Genomic DNA, 22,623 nt, shown 5'->3' on the forward strand with positions numbered 1-22,623 from the left:
ACTTGTCTCGAATCCATATTGTACTGAATCTTCACCCTGTAACTACTTAGTATTTCACTCTGTGTATTACAGAATTTCAATAAGGTCTGATGTTCGTTTTGGCGTCAGCTGTTGCTGACTGACGTTACTTTGCAGAGCCCCGCCCCCAAGGCTGATATGATTGGCTTACAGCTTACGAGGTCTGATATGATTAAACGAACCATCTCTGGTAGCACAATGACGGGAGCCCCTAAGGGGCCGTGGTTAAAAAAAGTTAATGACACTGCGTTCCCTCGCAAATAAAATGCATTCCCTCGCAAATGTTTTGCATTACAATGTAACGGTTTGCATTCGCTTGCAAAAGCTGTGCTTTGCTTAAGCTCAGACATGAAGCAGCTCGTTGAATTTTACGTTCAACTTGGATTGAAACATAAAGACGTAGTGTCGCTTCTCAAAATCAAACATGATTATGCTGTTTGTGAGCGCAAACTGAAACGGAGATCGAGTGTCCTCGTACAGTAAAAGCTACATTTACAGACACTGCAGAGAACAACTGCTGAATAAACTCAGCATAGACTGGCGAAACTGGGAAAACAGCTTTTAACGTTAGCTACGCTAAAAACAAAGCTCTAATGTAGGCAACGTCATTGGGCACCTCTGGTCCTACGTTTGCTTGCTGTATGACGAGCATATATTTTACGAGAGAAATGCAAAACATTTGCGAGGGAACGCATTTCATTAACCGTTTTTTTAACCACGGTCCCTTAGGGCCTCCGTACACAACAGAGGCAGCGCTGAAGCAGCGGGCTTTAGAGCAGCAGCAGCGCCTCCTCCAGGTCGCGCCTTGTTATCACAGGACATTGTGAATGAGAATAAACTATAGATGATTTGAATTAAGCGCTGATAAAGGCTCCAGCACCCCCCACGACCCAGGAGGACAAGCGGTTTAGAAAATGTGTCTCTGTGTATCATTTGAATTACATTTATATGGAAGGGGGGCTGAATAACAGTTAAAACTGGCCTAGCAACACCCATGCAGTATAGTCTGGATAATCTCCATAATAAAAAAATAACCAAAGGCTATTTTAGCAAGTGATCAAATGTTTAATAGCACATCACATTTAAATTTGCTACAAAGGTTGGAATCATACATCATATTGCGAGAACACACACTGTACTAGATGTAGACATCAACCAAGTGTTAGCTCTCTTACTCTGAACAGTGCAGATAATTAACATATTGTATTTCTAACACTTTAATATGTAAATATTGTCATTGTTTTAACATTAATGGAAAGAATAAAGGTCAGGGAATCATTACCAGAAGAAAATATTTTATCAGGGATTTACCAGGATTGTGAAAATCCACTTACTGCTATTGTTAATCACAAAATACCAACAGCAACAGAATTCAAAGAATTGTGATGACTTGCATGAAACTACATTCTGCTAATGGTCTGGGTATAAGTCTGAATTTTTGTCTGAAAGTACGCCTGAGTGTTCTTGTTTGGTTGAAAAACAATGATGTAGGTCCTCGGGATGAAGAAGCTGATGATGATTCCATATGAACTAGTCAGCTGGGCCACTGCATTAAGAAGCTGTACGTACTGTCCTCTGAACACGATGTACGCTGTGAAATATGCAATCCAGCCCAGGTAGAACAAAACCAGGCTAAATGTGATGGACTTTGCTTCGTTGTAATTTTTTGGAAGATCTTTTCCCATGTAGGAGAAACAAAAACAGACCACGCTGAGAACCCAGAGAAAAGACCAGGCTAAGATGGACGTGACCACTGTCCCTATATCACAGCTAAGAATAGTCTGATCTTTGAAGGACGTGTTGTCGTTGTAGGGTTTAGGTCTGCCAAAATGGAGCCATATCCAGCAAGCGATGAGGTGCAGAAAGGTATACACAGCAAGGCAAAGCCACTGGCCATTGTACTTCATCCACCAGCTGTACGCCTTCGGGAACTTGGCAGCCATTTTGAAGACAGACACAATTTGAAAGGAGCGCACAGCCATACAAGAAAGGCACACAGTGAAGAAAAAGATAAAAAAGATGTTTCTTAAAACGCAGTTCACAGGCAGAGGGACTCCAAAATAAAAGAACACTCCGATGTTGGACAGAATCAAGCAAACTAACATGAGGAAACACATGCTGCCACCAGCAGACTTCACCACTGGAGTGTTGTAATTGAATGCAAAGAGGATGGTGACTGTAATGGAAACAACCATGAATGATGCGGCACATAGCAGGAAAAGTATAGAGAGAAGGTCGGTGTACTGAAGATAAACGATGGAACGCTTTGTACAGTATGTGCTCCCCTCGTCTGACCATTCACCCTCCTGACAGGAAGTGCAGGTATAGAAGTCCACTGAAACAGAATAGCCAAAAACAAATACACTGTTAGGTAAAATTGTTCATATTTTATGCTGAAGGTTCCAGAAAAGTAGCTTAACAGGAGAAGGCAAAAGCATACATAAGCTTTTAATATAAGTCAATTAGTGATTAAGAGATTAGTGATTTTAGAACATTTCAGTTGGTCAATTCATCATGAAATTTGGACATGATGTAAAAGGCAGCTGCTGTGTTTAAATGATGCAGAAAAATAACAATTGAAAAAAAGACATACATGTTTTTGGGATTTTTTTGGACAGCGACAATATATTTCTTAGAGACCCAATCAAATAGTAAACATACCCTTTGAGCAATGCTTAAATGACTCATGAATGACCGATATATTTCACCACCTTTCTTTCCTCTTGATGTAAACTGGGCGGTCCTAATCTTGGGTAACACTTCCGCAAGCATTCTCCTGACCAGTCACAAGGCTGACGTCTCTTGCCCCGCCCACACAAAACAGTTTCAGAGTCAGAGAAACTTAGCAAGCTAAAGCTAACCAAGCATAACCAACAGCTAGCAAGCTAGACCACCTGTCTGTAGAGGCCTGCCACTCGTTCATTTATTGATCCAAACACCAACACTGTTTGTTTATATGTTCCTTCGTTCACATATTGCTTCACCCATCCGTTTGTTCATCCGTCTGTCCGTCTGCACATCTGTTCAGCCCATGACTTTTTTCATTCAGTTACCATTAAATGAAAGCTGGATAATGATTTTAGTTCTGTATGAGTGGCAGGGCAGGCTAGAAGTGTTTGACAGAGAGAGGTCAATTAAACTGCTGACTAGCCACGCCCACACAGCTCTCAGATAGGTCTGTTCAGCTGTGTTTTATCATATTTATGTATTATATCTTTGATTCAAGCTTTGCTGGATGTTTACTATAACACCCAAGTTTAGTATCATAGAAATATTTTGCTCTGCGTTCCCTGGGATTTCAAGAATAGGGCCTCATTCACCAATATCTTCGTAAGTTTTTTCTTAAATTAGTTCTTAAGAAAGGTCAAGTCCACATCAGATTCATGACGTGTTTTTAAACCGCAGGATTATTCACATCTTTGTGCTCTTCAATGTGTGTAGATTCTATTCTTAACTAAGAATAAATCCCAAATAAGAACACATTGGTGAATGTCAAAAACGTCGTGACACCTGGGTTTTAAGAAGAAATTTCTTAAAAAGTTATGAAAAACTATAAATATGCCCATTTTTCTCCGGGAAAGTGAATGCAGTGCAATGTAATGTGAGTTTAAAACTTATTTAAGGTAGCCAATTAGACTTTAAGGACCATGTTGTACCTTTGATGTACCATTTACATTATTTGTACCTTGGGGGACTAAAATTGTTCTGACAATGCTTGAGGCCTGTGCCATATTTGTGTGGTGTTTCTTCCTCTGCTTAGAGGGTCATTGTTCTTTGAGAGGGTCATTGTGAGTGAGATAAAGATTTGTTTATGCCCATCTCCAAAGTACCAGACATGGTGGTGCAGCCTGTAGTAATGGAACTGGAACTGCGTATGTCCATCACTGTAGAACTGGGTGAAAGGTGACTTTGTGGAGGTTACTGGGGATTCATGAGGCCTTTAGCCTGACTGAAACTGACTGCTGCCAACGTCATTAGGATGTACATGACAAACACTGTTTGGTGACTGGACCAATGACACTGTGTTTAGTTATGTTTTTGAATGATCCAAGTGTCCATTATAATAGCTTTGCTACGTAGCAATGAATCAAGAGTTGTAAACATAGTTTGTCTAATTTATATATAATTTGAATAAAGGTATAACTCATTTTTAGGAGGGAGGGAGACTCTGAGGGCGCTCTCACCTCCCATGTCATTCATCTTTCTGTCTCTTTAAATCTAATCAGGATTTTTTTCTCTGTGGTATCTACATATATACAGCCAAGCAAGCTCTCACATTGGCTAGGACTTCAAGAGCTTAACTGAATGCCTAATGTGGCCCAACAGTTTAACCACTAATATAATTAGAAACTAACAGTGGAATAAACTAATCAGTTTTGATTCCTAATGAGACGAATTTGGTTAGAAAAACGCCACTCTAGGCCTTCTGGAAGTGCTAGATACATCACTGACTGAGTACAAGTGGTAGTTTCACCAATGAGTTTCAGTCAGATGTTTGAAGTGGAAAACAAGTGGCAACTCTATGCCTGCATTTAAAGCAGCACTATGTAACATTTGGGGATTTGGTATGTGTAATTACATGCAGTGTGCGGAAGAACATTTTGTGTAATCTGTTGTGCTTTAGACCCCTCACGAGTGGATAAATCTGATGATTGACAGTATTTAAAGAGAACTCATCAGTATAATGTTTTGCCTTTGAGACCTAAACATTGAGCTGGACCTTTTTTTTGAGTCCATTACAGCATTATCATAGAGGTGTTTCTTCCCTTGTTTATTAGAGTGCCAAAATGGGCACCTAGCTCTATTAGTCATGGTTCTCCACTGCTTATTGCCTTTGTTAAGCCTTTATGTGTAAAGTTATATGAGAATGTGTTGAGATGATTGAGATGAGATACTTTTCCTATTACATTTTACAGTGTTTCAGGTTCTCAAATCATGGTCTTCCCTTTTTTTTAAAATGATAAATGTTTGTTTTTTTGTACATTTCTAAATCTTTTTCTCAGTCTAGCTGTGTTCAATTACCCAACAAAACAATTTGATGAATGCCTTCATTCATAACAATAGTTGCATTAATATTAAAAGGCCTATATAATTGAAAACCGCATATTCCTCTCTTTAGAAAAATTGATATTGTAGATAAACATTGTCACTGTTTCAAAATGTATTGTTCACTCAACAATATATGGAACATAACTGAAACAACAGCCCATTTTAATTGGATAGTTTTTGTTATATCATGGAAACCATTGCATTTACATATATCCACTTTTTCAGCCTACAGCAGTTTAGCTCTGATCATTCTCACTTAAGTTATAAGGACTGTTTCAGCTCAGACTGATTTCTGAACACGTCACAACACAGGGCAGCCAATCAGAACACAAATCATTTACATATATCAGCTTTAAAGGCACAATAACAAAAACAACCTGTTTGTTTCTAAGGGATGGTTAGGGAATTTATTATATACTTCTGGGGATAAAAATACAAGAAAAATGTAAGATATGGGCTGTTCAAAACTTTTTAGTCATGTTTCATGCAAGTAACAGAGGACACTTAAGAAGCTAATCCCAGCCTCTTCAAAAAGTGTTCATACGAATCGCTGTTAGCTTAGCGCTAAGAACAGAAGTTAGCATTATTGTTGGGGTAGTTTTTTTCCTAATGTTTTGACTGGGTTTTTGCGTTTATGTCCCAAGCTGAAGGCTTAGTTCCAACAGTCACAGTTCACCACTGTTATTATTGATATTTGCATGAACATTATTTTTTTTCATGTAAGTTCAAGGCCAGCGGACACATTTTTTAGACACTGAACATCCTTTAAAAAAGTCTTTTAAAAGGTAAAAACAACAATACCAAAATCTAAAATCTTTAATAGAAGTTATTACACCTACATGTGGTCATTTGGGCACTAAAATGATTTCTAATTATGTATAATTGAGTGGGGAATCAACAGGGCCTTCTAGGCCTTCAGAGAGAGCTCAGTGATGTCTGTGAAGTACAAAACTAAGTGTATCTATAATTATTATTATTATTTTTAGTTCAATCATGCTTGTATTTAAACTTTAAAAAGTATTACTGGTCCTGTGTCACTGTAAAGTTTAGAATGGAAACAAAAGGGTTAAATTCTAAAAAAAGACGAGCATAAAATCGGCCAATCACAATCGTTGTCCTCTGTGGTATCTAAGTAGCTATAGCTAAGCTAGCTAACTCTCCTACGGAGAGGCAGCGGAGGCAGCTCTGTACTGAAGGAGTCACTGAGGAACTGCTACGAGGTAAGCTATACACTAATATGTCTGTCACAAGCTTCACGTAAAACTTGTAATGTCTTTTAGAAGCTCCAAATATCTGTCTAGAACTGCCTTTTCCAATTCTCCGTTCCATCTTAAATGCTGCAGCAGTCACACTGTGGTGCATTTAGGCACCATAAATTAACATCTTAACAGCTGCAGGGTTTAAGGTGGAGCGGGAAACTTAAATCAGAAGCTCCTTAAGAACTCCAGCCTCCCCAGAAAGCGTTCTTGCGAATCGCTGTTAGCATAGCGCTAACAACAGAAGTTACCAGTGTCGCTGAGGTATTTTGACCCGAGCTATTATTGACATTAATATTATTTTTAAGTCACAGTTCTTGCAAGTACTAGGCAGGTGGAGTTTTTAACACTGAACATCACTTTAAAAGTCTTTAAAAAGCTACAGACGACAAAATCTAAAACCTTTTACTGAGGTTGTTACACCTACATGCTTTCGTATGTGTATGCAGAAATTATTTCATCATTTTCTAGAGTCTAAAGCAAGACAAGTTTATCTATATAGCACCTTTCATACACTGCGGTCATTCAGAGTGCCATACAAATGAGAAAAAACAAAAATAATTCAAATTAATATTTGAATATAAAGTTAAGGAGAATGGAAATTAAAACATGATTAAAATAATAGATAATTAAAAAAAGAAGAAATTAATCACCAAATTAAAAACTAACCCAGTTTAATAAAGTGCTGTTACAGGAGAGAAGTGCAGTAGAGCTACAGGGTTTTAAACTGAGCTGAAAGCTGCTTCTGTGTCCAGTGTCTGGACTCTTCTAATGCTCTCTGTCAACTGGTTCCATTTAGGAGCAGCATAGTAGCTGAACGCTGCTTCTCCATGTTTAGTCTTTACCTCAGGCAGGACTGACTCACCAGCACCAAACGATCTGAGAGTTTGGCACATATCACCGCAGCGTATTAGATAAATGTGCTGGTCATAAACCATTCAGCCATTTATAGACCATTAATAGTATCTTAAAGTCTGTTCTGTAATAGACTGGTAGCCAGAGTAAGGATTTAAGAATGGGGGTGATGTGATCCCTTCTTTTACTCCTAATAAGACTCTGGCAGCTGCATTTTGAATCAGCTGAAGTTGAAGCTGGAGTCCAGTTAGGAGACCATTACAGTACAGTAGACTTTGATTTAAAAAAAATAATCGGCACTTCTAAGCAACATCAAGAACAGAAAACATCTTCAAAGTACTCAAACAATAAGCCTGCAGACGTGACTGTAACTGTATAGTATATATCATGTAAGATGTATACTTAAAGAACTTACCCGAGGTGTTGATGTACGTGTTGGCCGGGCATTTCTCGCACTGAAAACAGCATTTATGTACTGAATTCTGCACTCGTGCAAAACCTGACTCACATTCGACAGAGCAGTTAGAAAAAGGCACCTGGGGAACGGGGCGAAAAAAAGGAAATTGTTATTTGGTGCTTCTTTTTTTCATACTTTATATAAAGTAACTGACTGAGATGTTTCTGAGAAACATTCGGGGCACATTTGGATGAAAAATGAAATGTTTTTATAAAATCGATCAAAAGCGCAATGCAACAATATCCATACATCTTCAAGATCATCAACATAATCTTAGAAATAAGCATAGCTTACTGTGCCGTTGTCATACCAGGACACCAGGTTATTGTTCAGAGTAAACCGAACAGTTGGATATGTATCATATGTGCCAACCATCAGAAAGAAGGGGTCTCTCTTTGGTCTCCAGTGCACCACTGCAAAACTGGCCGGTGGATCTCCATATTCATCAAATCGAATTAGCCGATTGTGCAATGTGAAGTTTGACTTTCTCACATATTGTAGAAGCTTGAATGAAAAGGGAAACATTGTAGAAAGACGTTTGATAAGCTTTTTTGTTCTACAGTGACAGAATAAAGCCACTGTGCAAATATATGTTAGGGGAGGGCACAAAAACATATTTTATATTTGTCGAATTCATGTTTAACTATTTGAGCAAGATTAATTGTTCTTAATTGTTCTTTAAAACCTGCATGTCTCCGGTATGAGAGAAAATATATACTTTGTTTCCAGTTTCCGCTAAATATTTCTATGTAGTTTGAACTACAGCTTTAATATGTAATATAGGCATTAAGAATTTTATATATATATAAAAAGAAGTGCAAAGTACAAAATAAAAGAGCAAAACTCAAATATCAGCTGATAAAATTAAAAATAAAATCTATTTCATTTATATGGCATTTGCAGTCTGTTTTTGATGAATCTTTAAATAGTTCCAGAAAATTAATTTATATGACGGAATATGGACTCTTATTGTTTGTTTTGGGAGTATTAGTTGTACAACTTGCCCTGCCTTGTGGAGGCTGCAGTTAAGCTCTCCTCAGGAGTTGTTTATATTCTTCAGAGTTACACTATATTCAAGCCACCAAGGGAGGCTTAAAATAACTTGATAAATAATGATGAAAAATGGTACAAAAACAGTGAGAACTGTCACCCAGGTAGTGCTCAACATGCACAGAACATGTTTCTATGGGAATATGATAACATAATCATAAGCACATTCTACACAAATGTTATAAAAAACCTGTGTTACTTTACCCCATGTTGGGTTGTGCCCATCTCCCCAACAGGAGACTATAATCAATCTTAGTGGGGCCCTACGCCAAACTTGACTTGCATGTTTTGCATTTTATTTCATTATGTTCCATCACATTTTGTTCATAATTTCATTACCTTTGTAAAATTTGTTACATTAGAAAGCATTGAAAGCAGTGGTGAACAGTGACTACTAGAGTTAGGCCTTCAATTTAAGCTGTAAATGTCAACTTGGTCCAAACAAGAGGTGAAAAACCCACCTCCAGCATAATGCTAATTTCTGTTAGCATCACCCCTAAAGGATTCTAGTAGTTTGTAGATGCTTAATTTTTTTGGTCCTGCTAGATTAAAAACAGACATTTAAAGCTTCTTAATGATATTCCATGTTTTACTTAAAGCTTGTGACACACAGTTTATTTATTGCATTTATTATACCTCGCAGGACTTACAGTAAAGAGCCCTGCCACTGCTGTTTTCCATTTCTAATAACGAGTTCATTAGCCTGATGCTCGTAGTTATAGTGAGTGACATATTGTGAACTTCTAGAAGGCCTAGAGTGATGTTTTTTTTTTTTTCTTTTCAGAAAATTGGTCCTGCCATACTGGAAAACATGATTGTTTGATTCCTCTGTCACTTTGTATTCATGCTGATTGTTAGTCCAGTGAGTTAGGACATCTAGTGAACTCTTATTTTTGACTAACAGGAGAGCTTGCTTAGCTAAGTCTACCTAAATAATATGGATAAAAACAATTCCTGATTGGTCAATTTTCCGCTACGCATTTGAAAGATTTAACCCTTTTGTTTCCATCTAAAACTTAAAAATGAAACAAGTAGTGCTGTAATACTGGCAGAGGTTAAATACAAGCATGATTCTATTGAATAGATATTGCATTTTTATTCAACAATGAACTAAAAATTACAACTAAAAATGGCATTTTTTTAGTTGCCAGGAATTGTCAGGCCTAGAAGGCCCTAAGGGGTCCCCTCACAGTCCTCAACTCTATGCTTTCAAATATGTTTGCAATTATTAATCCTCTGTGAACAGTTGCACGATAGCTATATATATATACTTTGGTATCAACACTTCCATAAAAAGAGGCTTACCAAATAAGACGGAATGTCTTGAACTGTGCTGCACCCGACGTCGCTGCAGTTGAGTGCATCATGCAATGCATGGGCAATGGCGTACACAGCAGTGTATACGGTAAAAGAATACGTGGGGTTTACATTAATTACTTTTTCTGTATTCAAGCTTGTACAGTTTTCGCAAGCTTGGTTACACGTCTCTCCAACCGAACACTCGTCAGCTTCACCCTTGAACCGTGACTTGTAGACAAAGTCTGTGAATCCAGGTAAGCTCAGCGTCCTGTCTGTAACTCCAAAAACTGTCCCGATCTTCTCAATCCCAGGTGTAGTGGAGAGCTCCTGATCCATAGACCATGTATCACCTGCTATCCAGACTTTGCCCTTTATGTTGATCTTTATGGCTGTTTTAATAACGTTCCGGGCGTAGTCTTCCAGCGTAAAAACTATTATGACGTTTATACTCAGCGAGTCTATCTTGCGTAGTACATCCTCATAATTTGACTTCTTCTCAAGTGCATAAAGATTGGCCAAGCATATACCGGTGTCTTGTATGTACTCGCGGAATAACTCAAGTCCATTTCGGCTGTACTCGTCATCTTGACTGCCAATAAAAGCCACCCAGTTCCATCCAAAATTCTTTATGATCTGAATGATTAACCCAATTATATCTTTGTTGGTTGGTACTGTCCTCAGGAAAGATGGATACACCAACTTATTGCTCAGAGTGAAGCTAGAAGCTCCGTAACTGATCTATAAATAAGTAAATAAAAATCAAGTGAGTATATACAATTGAATGCAAAAGTTTGGGCACCCCTGGTTAAAGCTGCATGTTTAGTTGATTTTCTCAGTAAAAACAAGTTGTCATTTGATCAGGAGTGTTCAAACTTTTGCGTACGACTTTATCCGAATGAAGATATTTAAGCAATATAATTTTTTTCGAAATGTTTCGTCACTTCAATAGATCACTGATACATACCATTGGAATGAAGTCCATCATAAAAAGAGGTGCAAGAGGCACAGAGTCGGCGCTTCCATATGGGCCCACAACACCAATAACATTGTGTGTTATGTTCTTACGACTCGCTCCCACTGTTATTCGCCCATTGTTTGAGATCAAATTGAGTACGGAAGGAAAATTCTGAACAGCAGCACAAACATCAAAGATCTCATAACCAAGAGAGATGTTTGGCAGGAGGGTAGAGGAGTTATTAATCTCCTCTACAGCAAACCTCATCACCTGCATCATCGAATAACCCTCCATTAAAAATGGCTGCCTGTAGAGAAAAGGGAAAAAGAGCTATTTGGAATTAAGCAAGTCAAGGCATCTGAATGAGTGATTAAACGAAAGCTGACCTCTAGACCACCTTCATTTCTACCGATGCTGTTTCCTTCTCTTTAAGGTAGTTAATAGTGACTACAAGACCACCACATCTTAGAGACACAATAAAAAAGTACAGGAAAGTTTTATGTACTTACGTCAAGCATTCCAGTGCCACAGGAGAACTTTGGGCTGTGATGTCACCAGCTGTATGCACCTTAAAAATGCCCCCAATTTTGTAGTCTCCTTGTAAGTTAAACTCTGAAGCCTCACAATCATGTTTGGTGAAAACATATAAAACAAAATTGAAGAGACAACCTAAAAGAACACACTGCATCGTTGCTTAATCACTGTTGGTATAGCAATATGATAAACAGAGCATTGGTTATGACAAGCAATTATACAGAAGCTGGAAGATCATTTGGACCAACTTTACATAACCTAATTTGAATTTTGAAGGCAAATGTCATTTTGCATGTGTTGCTTTCCTGAAGTACTGACCTAACACCTGGAAAACCCCTGACACTTTGACTGACACATGAGTGAAGCTGTGTAGCTAAATTTGACTCTGGCCAAAGTGATACAACAGGTAGGGCCTAACACACATTACTATCCTCCTCAGTCCTGAGATGGACACCTTAAAAGCAAATGATTTTTTCTCATCAAAATGTCCTCTGCTGTGTACTAAATAATATATTACGTGATTTTTTTTTGTTTAGTGGGAAACATGTAAAACTCAGTGTCCAGTATACCAGACATAGGACTTAGGCCAAAGAGTTTTTGAAAAATGAACATATTTCTTATTGCCAATAGAACAAAACACAAATCGGGCACTGAACATTTTTCTGTGTTTACTGTATGTGGAGCGGGATGAAAAAGTTTCTGAATTCTTGGAACTACCTGGACTTCTGCTTTAATAGTTCCTAAAATATTAAATAATCTTTAATATTTTATCTAATATTATATATATTATATATTAATAATATTTATCTATTACTACTACTACTAATAATAATAATAAACAGCTTTTTTAATGCAAAGTATAGACAGTGATTTACTACATCTACAATGAACAAATGGTTGTAACAATCGAGGTAATTTAAGAAAACAAGCCAGAAAACTTTCCATAAGCTATATTAACAAATGACTTGAATTTGTATGTAATATACATATTACACATTTTATCCAATGTTGTAGATGGAAATAATGTTTATGTTATGTATGATATTTCTGAAACACAGGAAATGTTTAGTTTTTGTTTGGTTCTGTTATCCCAATAATAATAATTGTTTGTTTTCCCACATTTCATTAGCCTTATTCCAATGTCCAGTGTAGTGGACAATGAAATCTACTTAAATCACTAAAAAAAAAAAAAACAATATCCCCAAGTTCATAGATCATCTACTGCCGCTTCTAAATACATGTTAGAGTCTGTTTTAATAAAATAACGCAATCATTCAAGATTTTGTTTTTTGTCTAGTGCGAGTCTGTTATGCTAATCAAAGCATAATTTACTCACTATTTACAATTTACTACATTTACTACTCCAAATATCCAGATTACTGGACCATAAACTTCTAAATCTCACAATTTGTGTATGTAGAAAAAAATATTTCTTTCTTTCTTTCTTCACCTTTCACAAGAGGAATTTTGTAGAGGGACATACATACAAAACATTTCTGAAATTAATACAGGACCAATCACATACAGTCTGTCATTTGGTCTCAGAGGTGGTCAGTGTCTATCACGCCAGCTACTATATTTGTTTTTGTTGATAATGATAAAAAAAAAGAAAAATTTATTAAATGAGTAACCAGTACTAAACCAGTATCGCTTCAAACTGGCAAACACTACATACTGATGATGTAGAAGCTTCACGCAGGAAGATCAGCCAAACTGTCAGTGGTCCTGATTCTTCTAGATCTCTCTGCTGCCTTCAACACAGTCAACTACAAGACCCTCCCGTCAAATCTCACCAGCCTTGGAACTGTCAGCTCTGCATGCCAGTGGTTTGAGCCCTTGACTACTGCAACTCACTTCTGGCTGGTCTTGCATCTAATCCATGATGCAAAAGCCTGACTCGTCTTCAGTTTTCGGTTCACCCATGTCGCTCAACTGGTGCGTACCGTTCTAGATTTAAAACACTGATGCTTGCCTACAAAGCCAAAAATAGACCACCCCTCCATATCTGATGGTAGTGGTCAAAACCTGATTCATAATTGGAGCCCTTTGAGCTTCAAACACAGCTTGGCTTGACACGCCATCCTTCAGTGTGGATTCTCAAGACTCTTCTGTCTCGGCACCCAGGTAGTTCAATAAACTTGTGCTTACAGACAGAGTTCCTTGCTGTTTTCAAACACAGAATGAAGACTAATGAAGTCACTTGGCAAAGGGTTTAAATGAACAGTAATCTTGCTCTTATGTCTTGTAATTAAACTTATGAAACATCTTATCTCTGCATTGCGTAGCTTTGTATCTAGATATCACTACTGACTTCTGTTTGTGGTAATAACTCATCTTGGGTGAATCTTTAGGCTTTGGTAAGATGCTGGTGACCACACTGGTTTACTTCTGCTCAGGAGCGGCAGTATACAAGACCCCAGAGCTTCTGTTAAGGAGCGGCAGTGCACAAAAAACTGGAGGTTCCTCAATAACCATTTGGCACCAATAGTGCTATCCAAATAGCATCCTCATGGTCGAGCTAGCAAAAGTGTTGCCTTTCTAGGGATGAAACTGGCGGTAGAACTAATCGGCAAGTCAGCCAAGACAACAAAGTGTTACTGCCCTCACTGGGGCATCCCACTGACAGGAAATGGTCAGAAAATGTCATCAGGTATTACGCAAGCAAAGCTCTTGACCTAGAGCCCTGGGAATTTAGACCCCTAGGAGCAAATGGCCTTGGGATCATAGAGATGTTATTTTATGATATTGCTAATGCACAACTACTTCTAGATTCCATTATGCCACAACAGTTCTCATTCCAACAAACCAGGAGCTCAGGCGATCAATTATTTAGACAGAGAGCGACTAATTTAACAAATCAGGTGAGCTCCTGCTTGTTTGCAATGAAAACTGGCAGCCACACCAGCCTTTTGCAGGTAAAACTGGACACCCCTGCATTAGGCTTTGAGTAGGTTATGCTTTTCAGTAAGTTTTTTTACTTACAATGTTAGCTGCCATTTTTTACGTTTTGTGAAGTTTTCATGACAAATGGACAAACAGAAATGGTCCAAAATGATTTGGTTTCATTATATTAATTTACATCCTATAGAAAGTTGGCCTTCTGGAGATTATTAGAATTATATATTCCTTTAATGTATTATTAAACTACTGGCCCTTAGATAAGCAATACATCACCACTTTAACCCTTCAAAACAGTCATGCTTCATTTCAGTAACCTCGCTTCCTTGCTTAAAAATAAGGGGAAATGACTATTGAGTCATTGTTTATGCCATTAGGCCAAAAAAGCTACATTCCCAAGTGTGTGCACTGGATGATTTCTGTTCTCCAATATTCTAACATGAACAATGAAGTGACAGCAGACAATTAAACATACATCTGCAATGTTTCCGTATGTACACATAGTTTAATCAAAGACAAAATACTATTAACAAGGTTTCATGATTACACTCCTCATGAAATAAAGTGATCAAAGGTATGGCTGGTCAGTAGACAGTGGGAGCTCCTTTGGCTCAGGTCCAGGCAGGACAGGACGTTTGGCCTTTCCTGGAGCTTCGCTGTGAAAACATGAAATAATGACTTTTAATAGCAGGTCAGCACAAAACTAAGTCTAACTAAGACTAAACTGCTTTGGTGTGCACTGATCCTCGTGAAAATCAAGTTGTATATATTAATCGTATTGACTGAAATGTACAGTGATGAGCAAAAAAAAAAGAAAGCATAAGACAATTCAGTGGGAGTTAATTACACTGATTAAACATTTCTAAAACCTAAACCCAATTCCAAAAATGCTGGGACAGTATGTGAAATGTTAATAAAAACAGAAAGCAGAGATTAGTAAATTCTGTTTGACCTGAATTAAATTGGAAAAAAAAGTACAAAAACACGATATTTCAGACATGATTATTCATTGTTCAAGTTGTTTGATATCCATCCTGGTTTTTAATGCAGTCCTGTCTGAGGGACTGAAGGTCACAGGGATTCAGTAGTGGTTTTCGCCCTTTACGCCTAGAGATTTTTCCGGATTCCCTGAATTTTTAGATAAAATTATGCACCATACAGGATGAAATACCTAAAATCCAAACACCTGCTGAGGAACATTGTTCTTAAACAATTGCACCAATTGCAAACATCCTTACTTATAAAGGACTTAGACCTAAGGACTTTCCTGGATGCTCCCCTTACACCCAAGCATATTTACATAACCTCTTTTAAAATGTTTTCTGAGCCTTTAACAATGCTACTATTATTAAATTGCCCTGTCCCAACTTTTTTGGAATGTGTTGCAGGCATGAATTTCATTTACAATAGTGTACATTTACAATAACCAACACAGTTGATGAAGTGAAACATTTGTCTTGTACTGTTTTCGTTTACATATAGGTCAAAGTGAATTTATACATCACTGCTTTCTGTTTTTATTTGCACTTCCCATACTGTATCAACTTTCTTAGAATTAGGTTTGTATTACGCTGGTATATCACCTGCGTTTTCTCTGTGCTGGTGTTCATAAAGTAGTCGTGAGTTAGAGGACTGATCTCTGAGCTGATTTCTCTATTTATAAGTCAGAAAAATTTATCTATATACATATGCACACACTATATGGTATAAGCCCCACACTACCATTTCACAAAGAATAAGTAATAACAAAAAAATACAGCTATAGCGGTTGTCATGCTACCCATGTGGTGTTGTAGTGATCCCTGCAGCCCTAAAGGCGAGTACAGTCTAAGACAATATAAGTACACTTGTGGACACTGAACCAGTACTGTAACTGCTGAAAACCAACATCCAGTAAGCGGCACAAAGACGGAAAACAGTAGTTTAATCACGGAGAAGATAATTTACCTTCCAGCAGCCAGGGCCTTCTGAGAAGACATTATAATAGTTGGGGGAATAGACTCCCGTCTTCCATCTCTGGTATGATAGTAGTTGTTGGCAAATTGATGGCTGGGTCCAACTGGAAGTTTGGGAGGCGGCTGAGTCCTGGCACCAAAACAAAATGAGAAGTTTGAGTATATTTATACAGGCCACAGACACTTTCAGGTATTTAGTATATCTTCACAGATACCAGATACAGTTTTACTTTGAATGAATGTTCCTGGCAAGTGTCTTTGATACTTTGCAATATTACACCTCCATTCACCACACTGTCAACAAAGGGTGCACCAATATGGGAAATGTGGGCTCATGCCGATATCTAATATTTTTCATGTAAATTTCTGTCATTGCTGATGCCGATAGGGCTGGGTGATATGGCAAAAATGTTGTCATGATAATTTTCATATCGCACACACACATTTTCTAAGCCGCTTATCCTTCTGGGTCGCGGGAGGAGCTGAAGCCTATACCAGTGACAACTGGACAGAAGGCAGGATACACCCTGAACAGGTCACCAGTCAATTTTCATAAGTTTAAAGGCTGATTTTTGCTCCTGAGTGAAAGTTGAAACCAAATGGTTAATTGTTTTCGTAAACTATTCTTTATGGTCAGAACATGACAAACACTTGCCAAACAGTGGAATATTTTACAAATCTGTCATGGGATAGTGGGAGAAAGTTTCCCAGGTTAGTTGTTTTTACCAGCTGGTTAAAGCAGCTCTCTCACACGCACAGCACAGCCACAATCTTTGTAATATTCATAATTTAAAAAGAAATCATTATTTTTAGCTGCCTGGTGATAAATGCTAGGCTATAACAGATGCTAAACTGTTTAGTTTCTCAACAATGTCAGCTTAGTACAAACAGCAAACATTAGCTGGCTCGGCACATCAATGATGGATCACACTGCCTTACTGATATCACTCCTTCCACATCCATGTAAAAGCGTATCACAGTATTCAAACACAAGCCAGCAGACATTTGGATTTCTCCTTGCTGATACAGTAGTTTGAGGGGTGGAAGAACCGCAATATATCTGACGCTTACTGAGTGAAGGATAGACCTCACTGGCATTAACTGCAGTGTGATTCTCTCGCACCAGACAAACAACGTTGTACCTAAAAGGAGGACGCTGTTTGCTTGGTGCGAGAGAACCACACTGCAGTTAATGCCACCGAAGTCTCTTTTCTGTTTTGTTTAATCACTGTAGTCCACTACAATAACCGAGTGACAGAGCGCTGCTTTATGTTAGTCAGCTGCTAAAAACAGGTAGCCTGGGAGGCAAGCAGGCTAGTGCTCTCCCACTCTACCATGCCACACATACAGCATCCTCAATTTACTTTTGTTTAAATCAGTGCTGTTACTAGCATGAACACACTCCTTTCTCTCACTTTTGTTGACTGGGAAAGCACTAATACTAAAATATGACTGTTTAAACTCTGTAACACAGCGCTGTAGCTGCAAGGAGCAGACATGATTTAACGCTGCTAAAACTTGTTAGGATGTTGGCAAATAACACTTGGTAACAGGAGAACAGATCACCAATCACTCCACTCAAACAGGGAAGGTAACCCCATGTTTCAGATGTCTAAGTATATTTGGTGACCCATTTTAGTCCCCCTCCCTTGTCGAATCATGTCGGAAAACTCAAAAGTGTGTCCTTTTGTGGCGACAACAAAGTAGTGTTACTTGACTTACAGTAGAAAATGCCACCAGAACTGTCGCTAGCATGCGGATGTGTGTCAATCGTCTGTTATTTCAAATATTTCTTATACTTCTATCGAGGAAAATAAGTTATTAAAGTTATTGTTATTATTTCATCGCACTCCCGATACATAAACAGTACAAATTTGGACTATATTAATCTTAACATCACAGAGAAATATTTATTTTTACTACAAATGCAGTAAAATTTAGCAACCCAGTATCACTTCTCTTCCATAATACAATAAACCATTATCATTGTGTGTCTCGTGTTAACACAGTAGTTATAATGGTTGCAAAATAGTTTTCCAGGCAGAAAGCAGCCTGTTGAAAAGTCTAATGCAAAAAGTAAATAAGGTTTGAGCTATAAAGACCATAAAGTTAAACTCTGCCTCATTTAAACGCATATATTAAATTAAATATTTATTTCCAGAACTTTGATTGCAACTGCAGTTATAATATGCATAGTTTATATACTTGTTCCTCCTTTCAACAGATTAACGGTAAAGCATTTCAAAGAATATACACAATATATACAATGGATTCTAGGCAAGTTGCTCATATCAATAGCTTTCAGCATAGCTAAATATAATGTCCAATACAGTTAATGTACTAGGGTCATACGATAAAGCGTATTGTTATTGTGTTGAGTTTCTGCAAATAAATACATAGTAAGGAGCGCTGATGACAGAACAGACTGAATTACTTCATAAAAACAACACCAGAGAGACGTCGTTACGTTGCCAAACTGTCAATAGGCCCACACAGGGGGATGGGTAACTTAACCATTAGGCTAAACAGCCAAGTACAAAACACACATGCACAGCTCAAAAAGTGCTCCATTCACTGGACAACTAGCCTGAAAAAACACATCCAACATTAGAGCTGTTCTCACACCCAGTGTTGTAGGGGTGGGAATCTCTAGGCACCTCACGATTCGATTATGATTCAGAGGGCTGTGATGCGATTATAAAACGATTATCGATGCATCTTGAGGCATCTTTTTTCTATAAAGGATTTCTTTTTTTCACTGTGTGACAACTTTGTACATTTAAAGCAGAGTATTTGTAATAGTCCATAATTAATTTACTTCCAATATCTTGCATTAATAAAACAAATGGAAATGATGTGGCAAGTGAACTAGAAGGCTCTCATTCGCTGTTCTTGTTTGGAGCACATGAGACGCAGACTGCCACTCATCTGCGATAAAATGCGCAGTTACGGTTAAATAAGATTCTGTGGCAGTGGATGTCCACGCATCGCGTTACAGCTGTCCTACACGTTTTCTTTAGTTATTTTTCATTTTTGGTCTCGTTGTAGAGGCGGAGTGTCATCAGTAAAATATGTTTGAGACAGGACGCTGTATCTCGGCTCCAAAGTGGGCAGCATAGCGCGAAAGCCTTTCTCAACGACACAGAGCAGACCCTAATCCTTGGCAATAAAAGTTGTGGCAGAGTTTGTAATTCACTTCCAATTTGGGTGGAAGCTCCGACATCGCTTGCTTGAACATTTGGAGATGCCTTTATAAGAACCACAGTTGGTTTAAGATATGTTAAATCTGCAGTGAGAAACTGTCAAACACTAAAAAGTTGTGAAGATGTCGGCTTCTCTTTCAAATTTTCCCGTTCCACCTTAAATGGTGCTGCGTTTATGTTCTGGCGCCTCAGGCAGACTTTAAGGTGGAACGGGAAAATTCAAACACGAAGCTGGAGAATAAGAGGCGACTTCAGCCTCGTAAAACAGTCGAACGTTGAGAGACATTTTATAAGAAACTATTCAATGTTTGAGGAAAAGGTCCCTGAGGGAAAGGGGAGGAAAGCGGTTATAGCTAAAGCTTAAAGCAGAGCAAAGTAAGTCAGTGTTTTCGTTTATATTGTTTAGCCTATACTAGGATATTATCAAATACTGAGACATACTGGACATTAAATGTTGTGGCTCCCAAGGTGGTTTGATTTTTGTTGAAAGGTCAAAATGGCTCTTCTTAACATTTGAGTTGTGACTACTGACCTAACCTGGCTTTAATGCAGAGGGAGCCGGTCGGATTTCTCACTCATCCAGTAGTGTTTTTGTTATGTGCCGCCACAGACTGTCCGGCGCTGCACTTCCACACTTCCAAGTTCCGTCTTTTGCATTCCGTCAACATTAAGTTATAAATTAACTATTTAGAACATTTGACATTTGTGAATCGATTCAGAATCGTTCACGTCTGCATCGCGATGCATCTAAGAATCAAGCTTTCCCCACCCCTACAGTGTTGTGTCGTAAGTGTGTGAGGTAGTAACAGCCACTGTCACAACAAGCATATTTAATAACTAAACAGGAATAAAATGAAACAAAAATATGTACTTGTTCTTGTGTGCCTACATAAAAAAATAAAAATATTTCTTTGTTTTTGCAGCCTTCATAGAAAAGCTGTTGAGGTAATGTTGACTATTTCTCAGCCTTTTAGTGCCCAACAATGTGCTCTCAGTTCTGATGTAAGTAGCTGTCAGCGTTTCTTTTTCTTTTGCGCAATTGTGTATGATGCTTTTGTAATTTTGTATTTTTATAAAGAGATGTTAGTGAGATTTCTATTTACACACCCGAAAGATAAATAAAATAAAGACAAAAATTACACGTTATCATAAAGAGTCTGCACTTGTGTCACATCCAATCAGAGGCTCGTTATTTTAAACACAATTGATCGCTTCTCATATAGTCATTGTGATATCTGAACATTGCATTTTATGCCAATGTAGAGAAAAGAACACCTACATAAGTTACACCTAACTACATAACTGAAGACAGACGTTTATACCTTTTAGCAATTTCATCATAACGTAACTGCAGCTTTGCTTGGAGGTCTCGCTGTGGAGAGAAGAGTCAAAACAACGTTAGACATTTTAGCGACCCATCATACTGAAAATGATTTAAACGAACTGAAAACGCTTCCGACGGCTAGCAAAGTGTTTGTAGGACGGGATAAAGTCACTATTAGAGTTTTCAGCCGTTATTCAGAATAATATTGCTATAAAAGCCGCTGAGCAGAACAAGCATATGTAGCACTGGAAGCTAACGAGGGTCTTGTTTGGTTAACGTAACTAGCTTTATAAACCTGCATGGTGTAATAATTTCTTGTGTTATGCTTCTTGCTAGCAGTATTTTTCTGTGTGAACACTTTTGAGGATATAACATAGCCGGTAAGACCTCTTACCCCTGACAAAAAGTTCCTTAGCCTCTGAATAATCTTGGTTGCAGACGCCATGGCTGATGTCAAGGTGAAAAGGCTGCTGTCCGCTGAGGCTGATTCAGGATCAGCTCCGCTTTAAGGAGCCGACAGTAACACAGCGGTTATTCCGTTACAGCTGAACTCAGATCAGTCAGAGACGCTCCAGCCTAAAGCGCTGTAGACGGAAACTGAATTTCTTCTCCGTGTCAGTGGAGCCGTTACGAGGCGAGTAATGAAAATGTCGCCCCCTGTCGATCCGAGCACTGAAATCACTTCTCAGGTTTACTGCTTTAGTGACGTTGTGTGAGTATTTACCATAATAACACAGAGCTTGTGAACACAGTTGTATGTAAAAGTGTGTGTCCCTGGTCAAATTATGTTTTTTAGATTTTGTAAGTGAAAATAATTTAAAACTTAAGCACATTTTAATGCATTAATACTGTTTGTTTGCTAAGTTTAACTTATTAGGCAAAAAAATGTGCAAAAGTTACAGTTTTATGTTTTTGTTCCTAAAACTCAGTAAATAAATTGAAATCATTACACACTAAATTTGCACACAAAAAGGACAGCAGAGAGAATTGTTGGGACTTCACTTCCTCCCATACAGGACATTGCAACAAGTCGCTGTCTGACCAGAGCTCAGAACATAAACAGAGACCCCTCCCACCCGTACCATGGACTGTTCTCGCTGTTAGCCTCTGGAAAGAGGTTCCGAAGTCTTCGAAGCAGAACAGCCAGTTTCAAAAACAGCTTCTTCCCACATGCAATAAGACTGCTAAACTCTAAATAAATGCTGCTTCAATTCTTTTTTTGATTACTCCATACCTGGGAGCTACAGTGCAATACACCCTCTTGTATATATACTTATTTAAAATTTATTTATCTGTTGACATAAATATGTTTACATATGCACCACACTCTGCACTACATTGCACTGCATTGTATTATTTATAATTCTCCTGATCTACTCTGAGCCTATGCAACGTAATTTCATTCTAATGTGCACTGTACGGTGTAAATTTGAATGACAATAAAGTCTGTCTAAGTCTAAAAAGCCTTTATTCTTTTTTTCACTAAGAAATTAAACAAAAAATGTAATTCGAACAGGAGTGTTCAAATTTTTGCATACAACTGTAAAGTATTTTGAAATATATGGTCAAACTTACAGTTTGTCAGGATGGTTTGATTGTGTTTAGAAAGCAGTCTGTATCTTTTCCTCTCAGATTTCCCTCCTTTGGCAAAACATAAACACTGAAATAAAAACAAACAGAATCAAAACATGTGCTTCTGCTTCATAACCTGTAAATACACTAAGATCACAAATAAGTTATCTTAATTCTTTTAGCTTAAATCTCTCTTGA

The 22,623-nt window shown here is 38.0% G+C and overlaps 2 protein-coding genes across 2 annotated transcripts; both read right to left on the minus strand.

Moving 5' to 3' along the window:
- Positions 1–1,372: 1,372 nt before the first annotated feature.
- LOC118812933 (taste receptor type 1 member 1-like) lies at positions 1,373–11,886 on the minus strand. Its single transcript, XM_036578040.1, has 6 exons — positions 11,449–11,886; positions 10,949–11,246; positions 9,991–10,722; positions 7,930–8,139; positions 7,594–7,714; positions 1,373–2,353 (listed from the first exon to the last, which is right to left on the minus strand). The coding sequence occupies exons 1-6, from the start codon at positions 11,625–11,627 to the stop codon at positions 1,419–1,421; spliced, it is 2,475 nt and encodes an 824-aa protein (XP_036433933.1). The 5' UTR covers positions 11,628–11,886; the 3' UTR covers positions 1,373–1,418.
- Positions 11,887–14,852: 2,966 nt separating this feature from the next.
- On the minus strand, positions 14,853–21,473 carry ndufa7 (NADH:ubiquinone oxidoreductase subunit A7). Its single transcript, XM_036579004.1, has 4 exons — positions 21,248–21,473; positions 20,852–20,901; positions 16,319–16,456; positions 14,853–15,027 (listed from the first exon to the last, which is right to left on the minus strand). Exons 1-4 carry the CDS (start codon positions 21,296–21,298, stop codon positions 14,940–14,942), a joined length of 327 nt encoding a protein of 108 aa, XP_036434897.1. The 5' UTR covers positions 21,299–21,473; the 3' UTR covers positions 14,853–14,939.
- Between the last annotated feature and the right edge of the window lie 1,150 nt (positions 21,474–22,623).

This window comes from Colossoma macropomum, unplaced genomic scaffold, assembly GCF_904425465.1.
Source record: "Colossoma macropomum unplaced genomic scaffold, Colossoma_macropomum, whole genome shotgun sequence".
Classification (NCBI taxonomy): Eukaryota; Metazoa; Chordata; class Actinopteri; order Characiformes; family Serrasalmidae; genus Colossoma; species Colossoma macropomum.

Excerpts from the sequence above, each read along its gene's own strand:
- ndufa7 (XM_036579004.1), bottom strand. The coding sequence starts at position 21,298 with ATGGCGTCTGCAACCAAGATTATTCAGAGGCTAAGGAACTTTTTGTCA. Across the intron at positions 20,902-21,247 it reads TAAGGAACTTTTTGTCAGGG|CGAGACCTCCAAGCAAAGCT; the intron begins GTAAGAGGTCTT and ends TTCTCTCCACAG. Across the intron at positions 16,457-20,851 it reads TATGATGAAATTGCTAAAAG|GACTCAGCCGCCTCCCAAAC; the intron begins GTATAAACGTCT and ends TTTTGGTGCCAG.
- LOC118812933 (XM_036578040.1), bottom strand. The coding sequence starts at position 11,627 with ATGCAGTGTGTTCTTTTAGGTTGTCTCTTCAATTTTGTTTTATATGTT. Across the intron at positions 10,723-10,948 it reads TGATGGACTTCATTCCAATG|ATCAGTTACGGAGCTTCTAG; the intron begins GTATGTATCAGT and ends ACTTATTTATAG. Across the intron at positions 2,354-7,593 it reads CACGTACATCAACACCTCGG|TGGACTTCTATACCTGCACT; the intron begins GTAAGTTCTTTA and ends ATTCTGTTTCAG.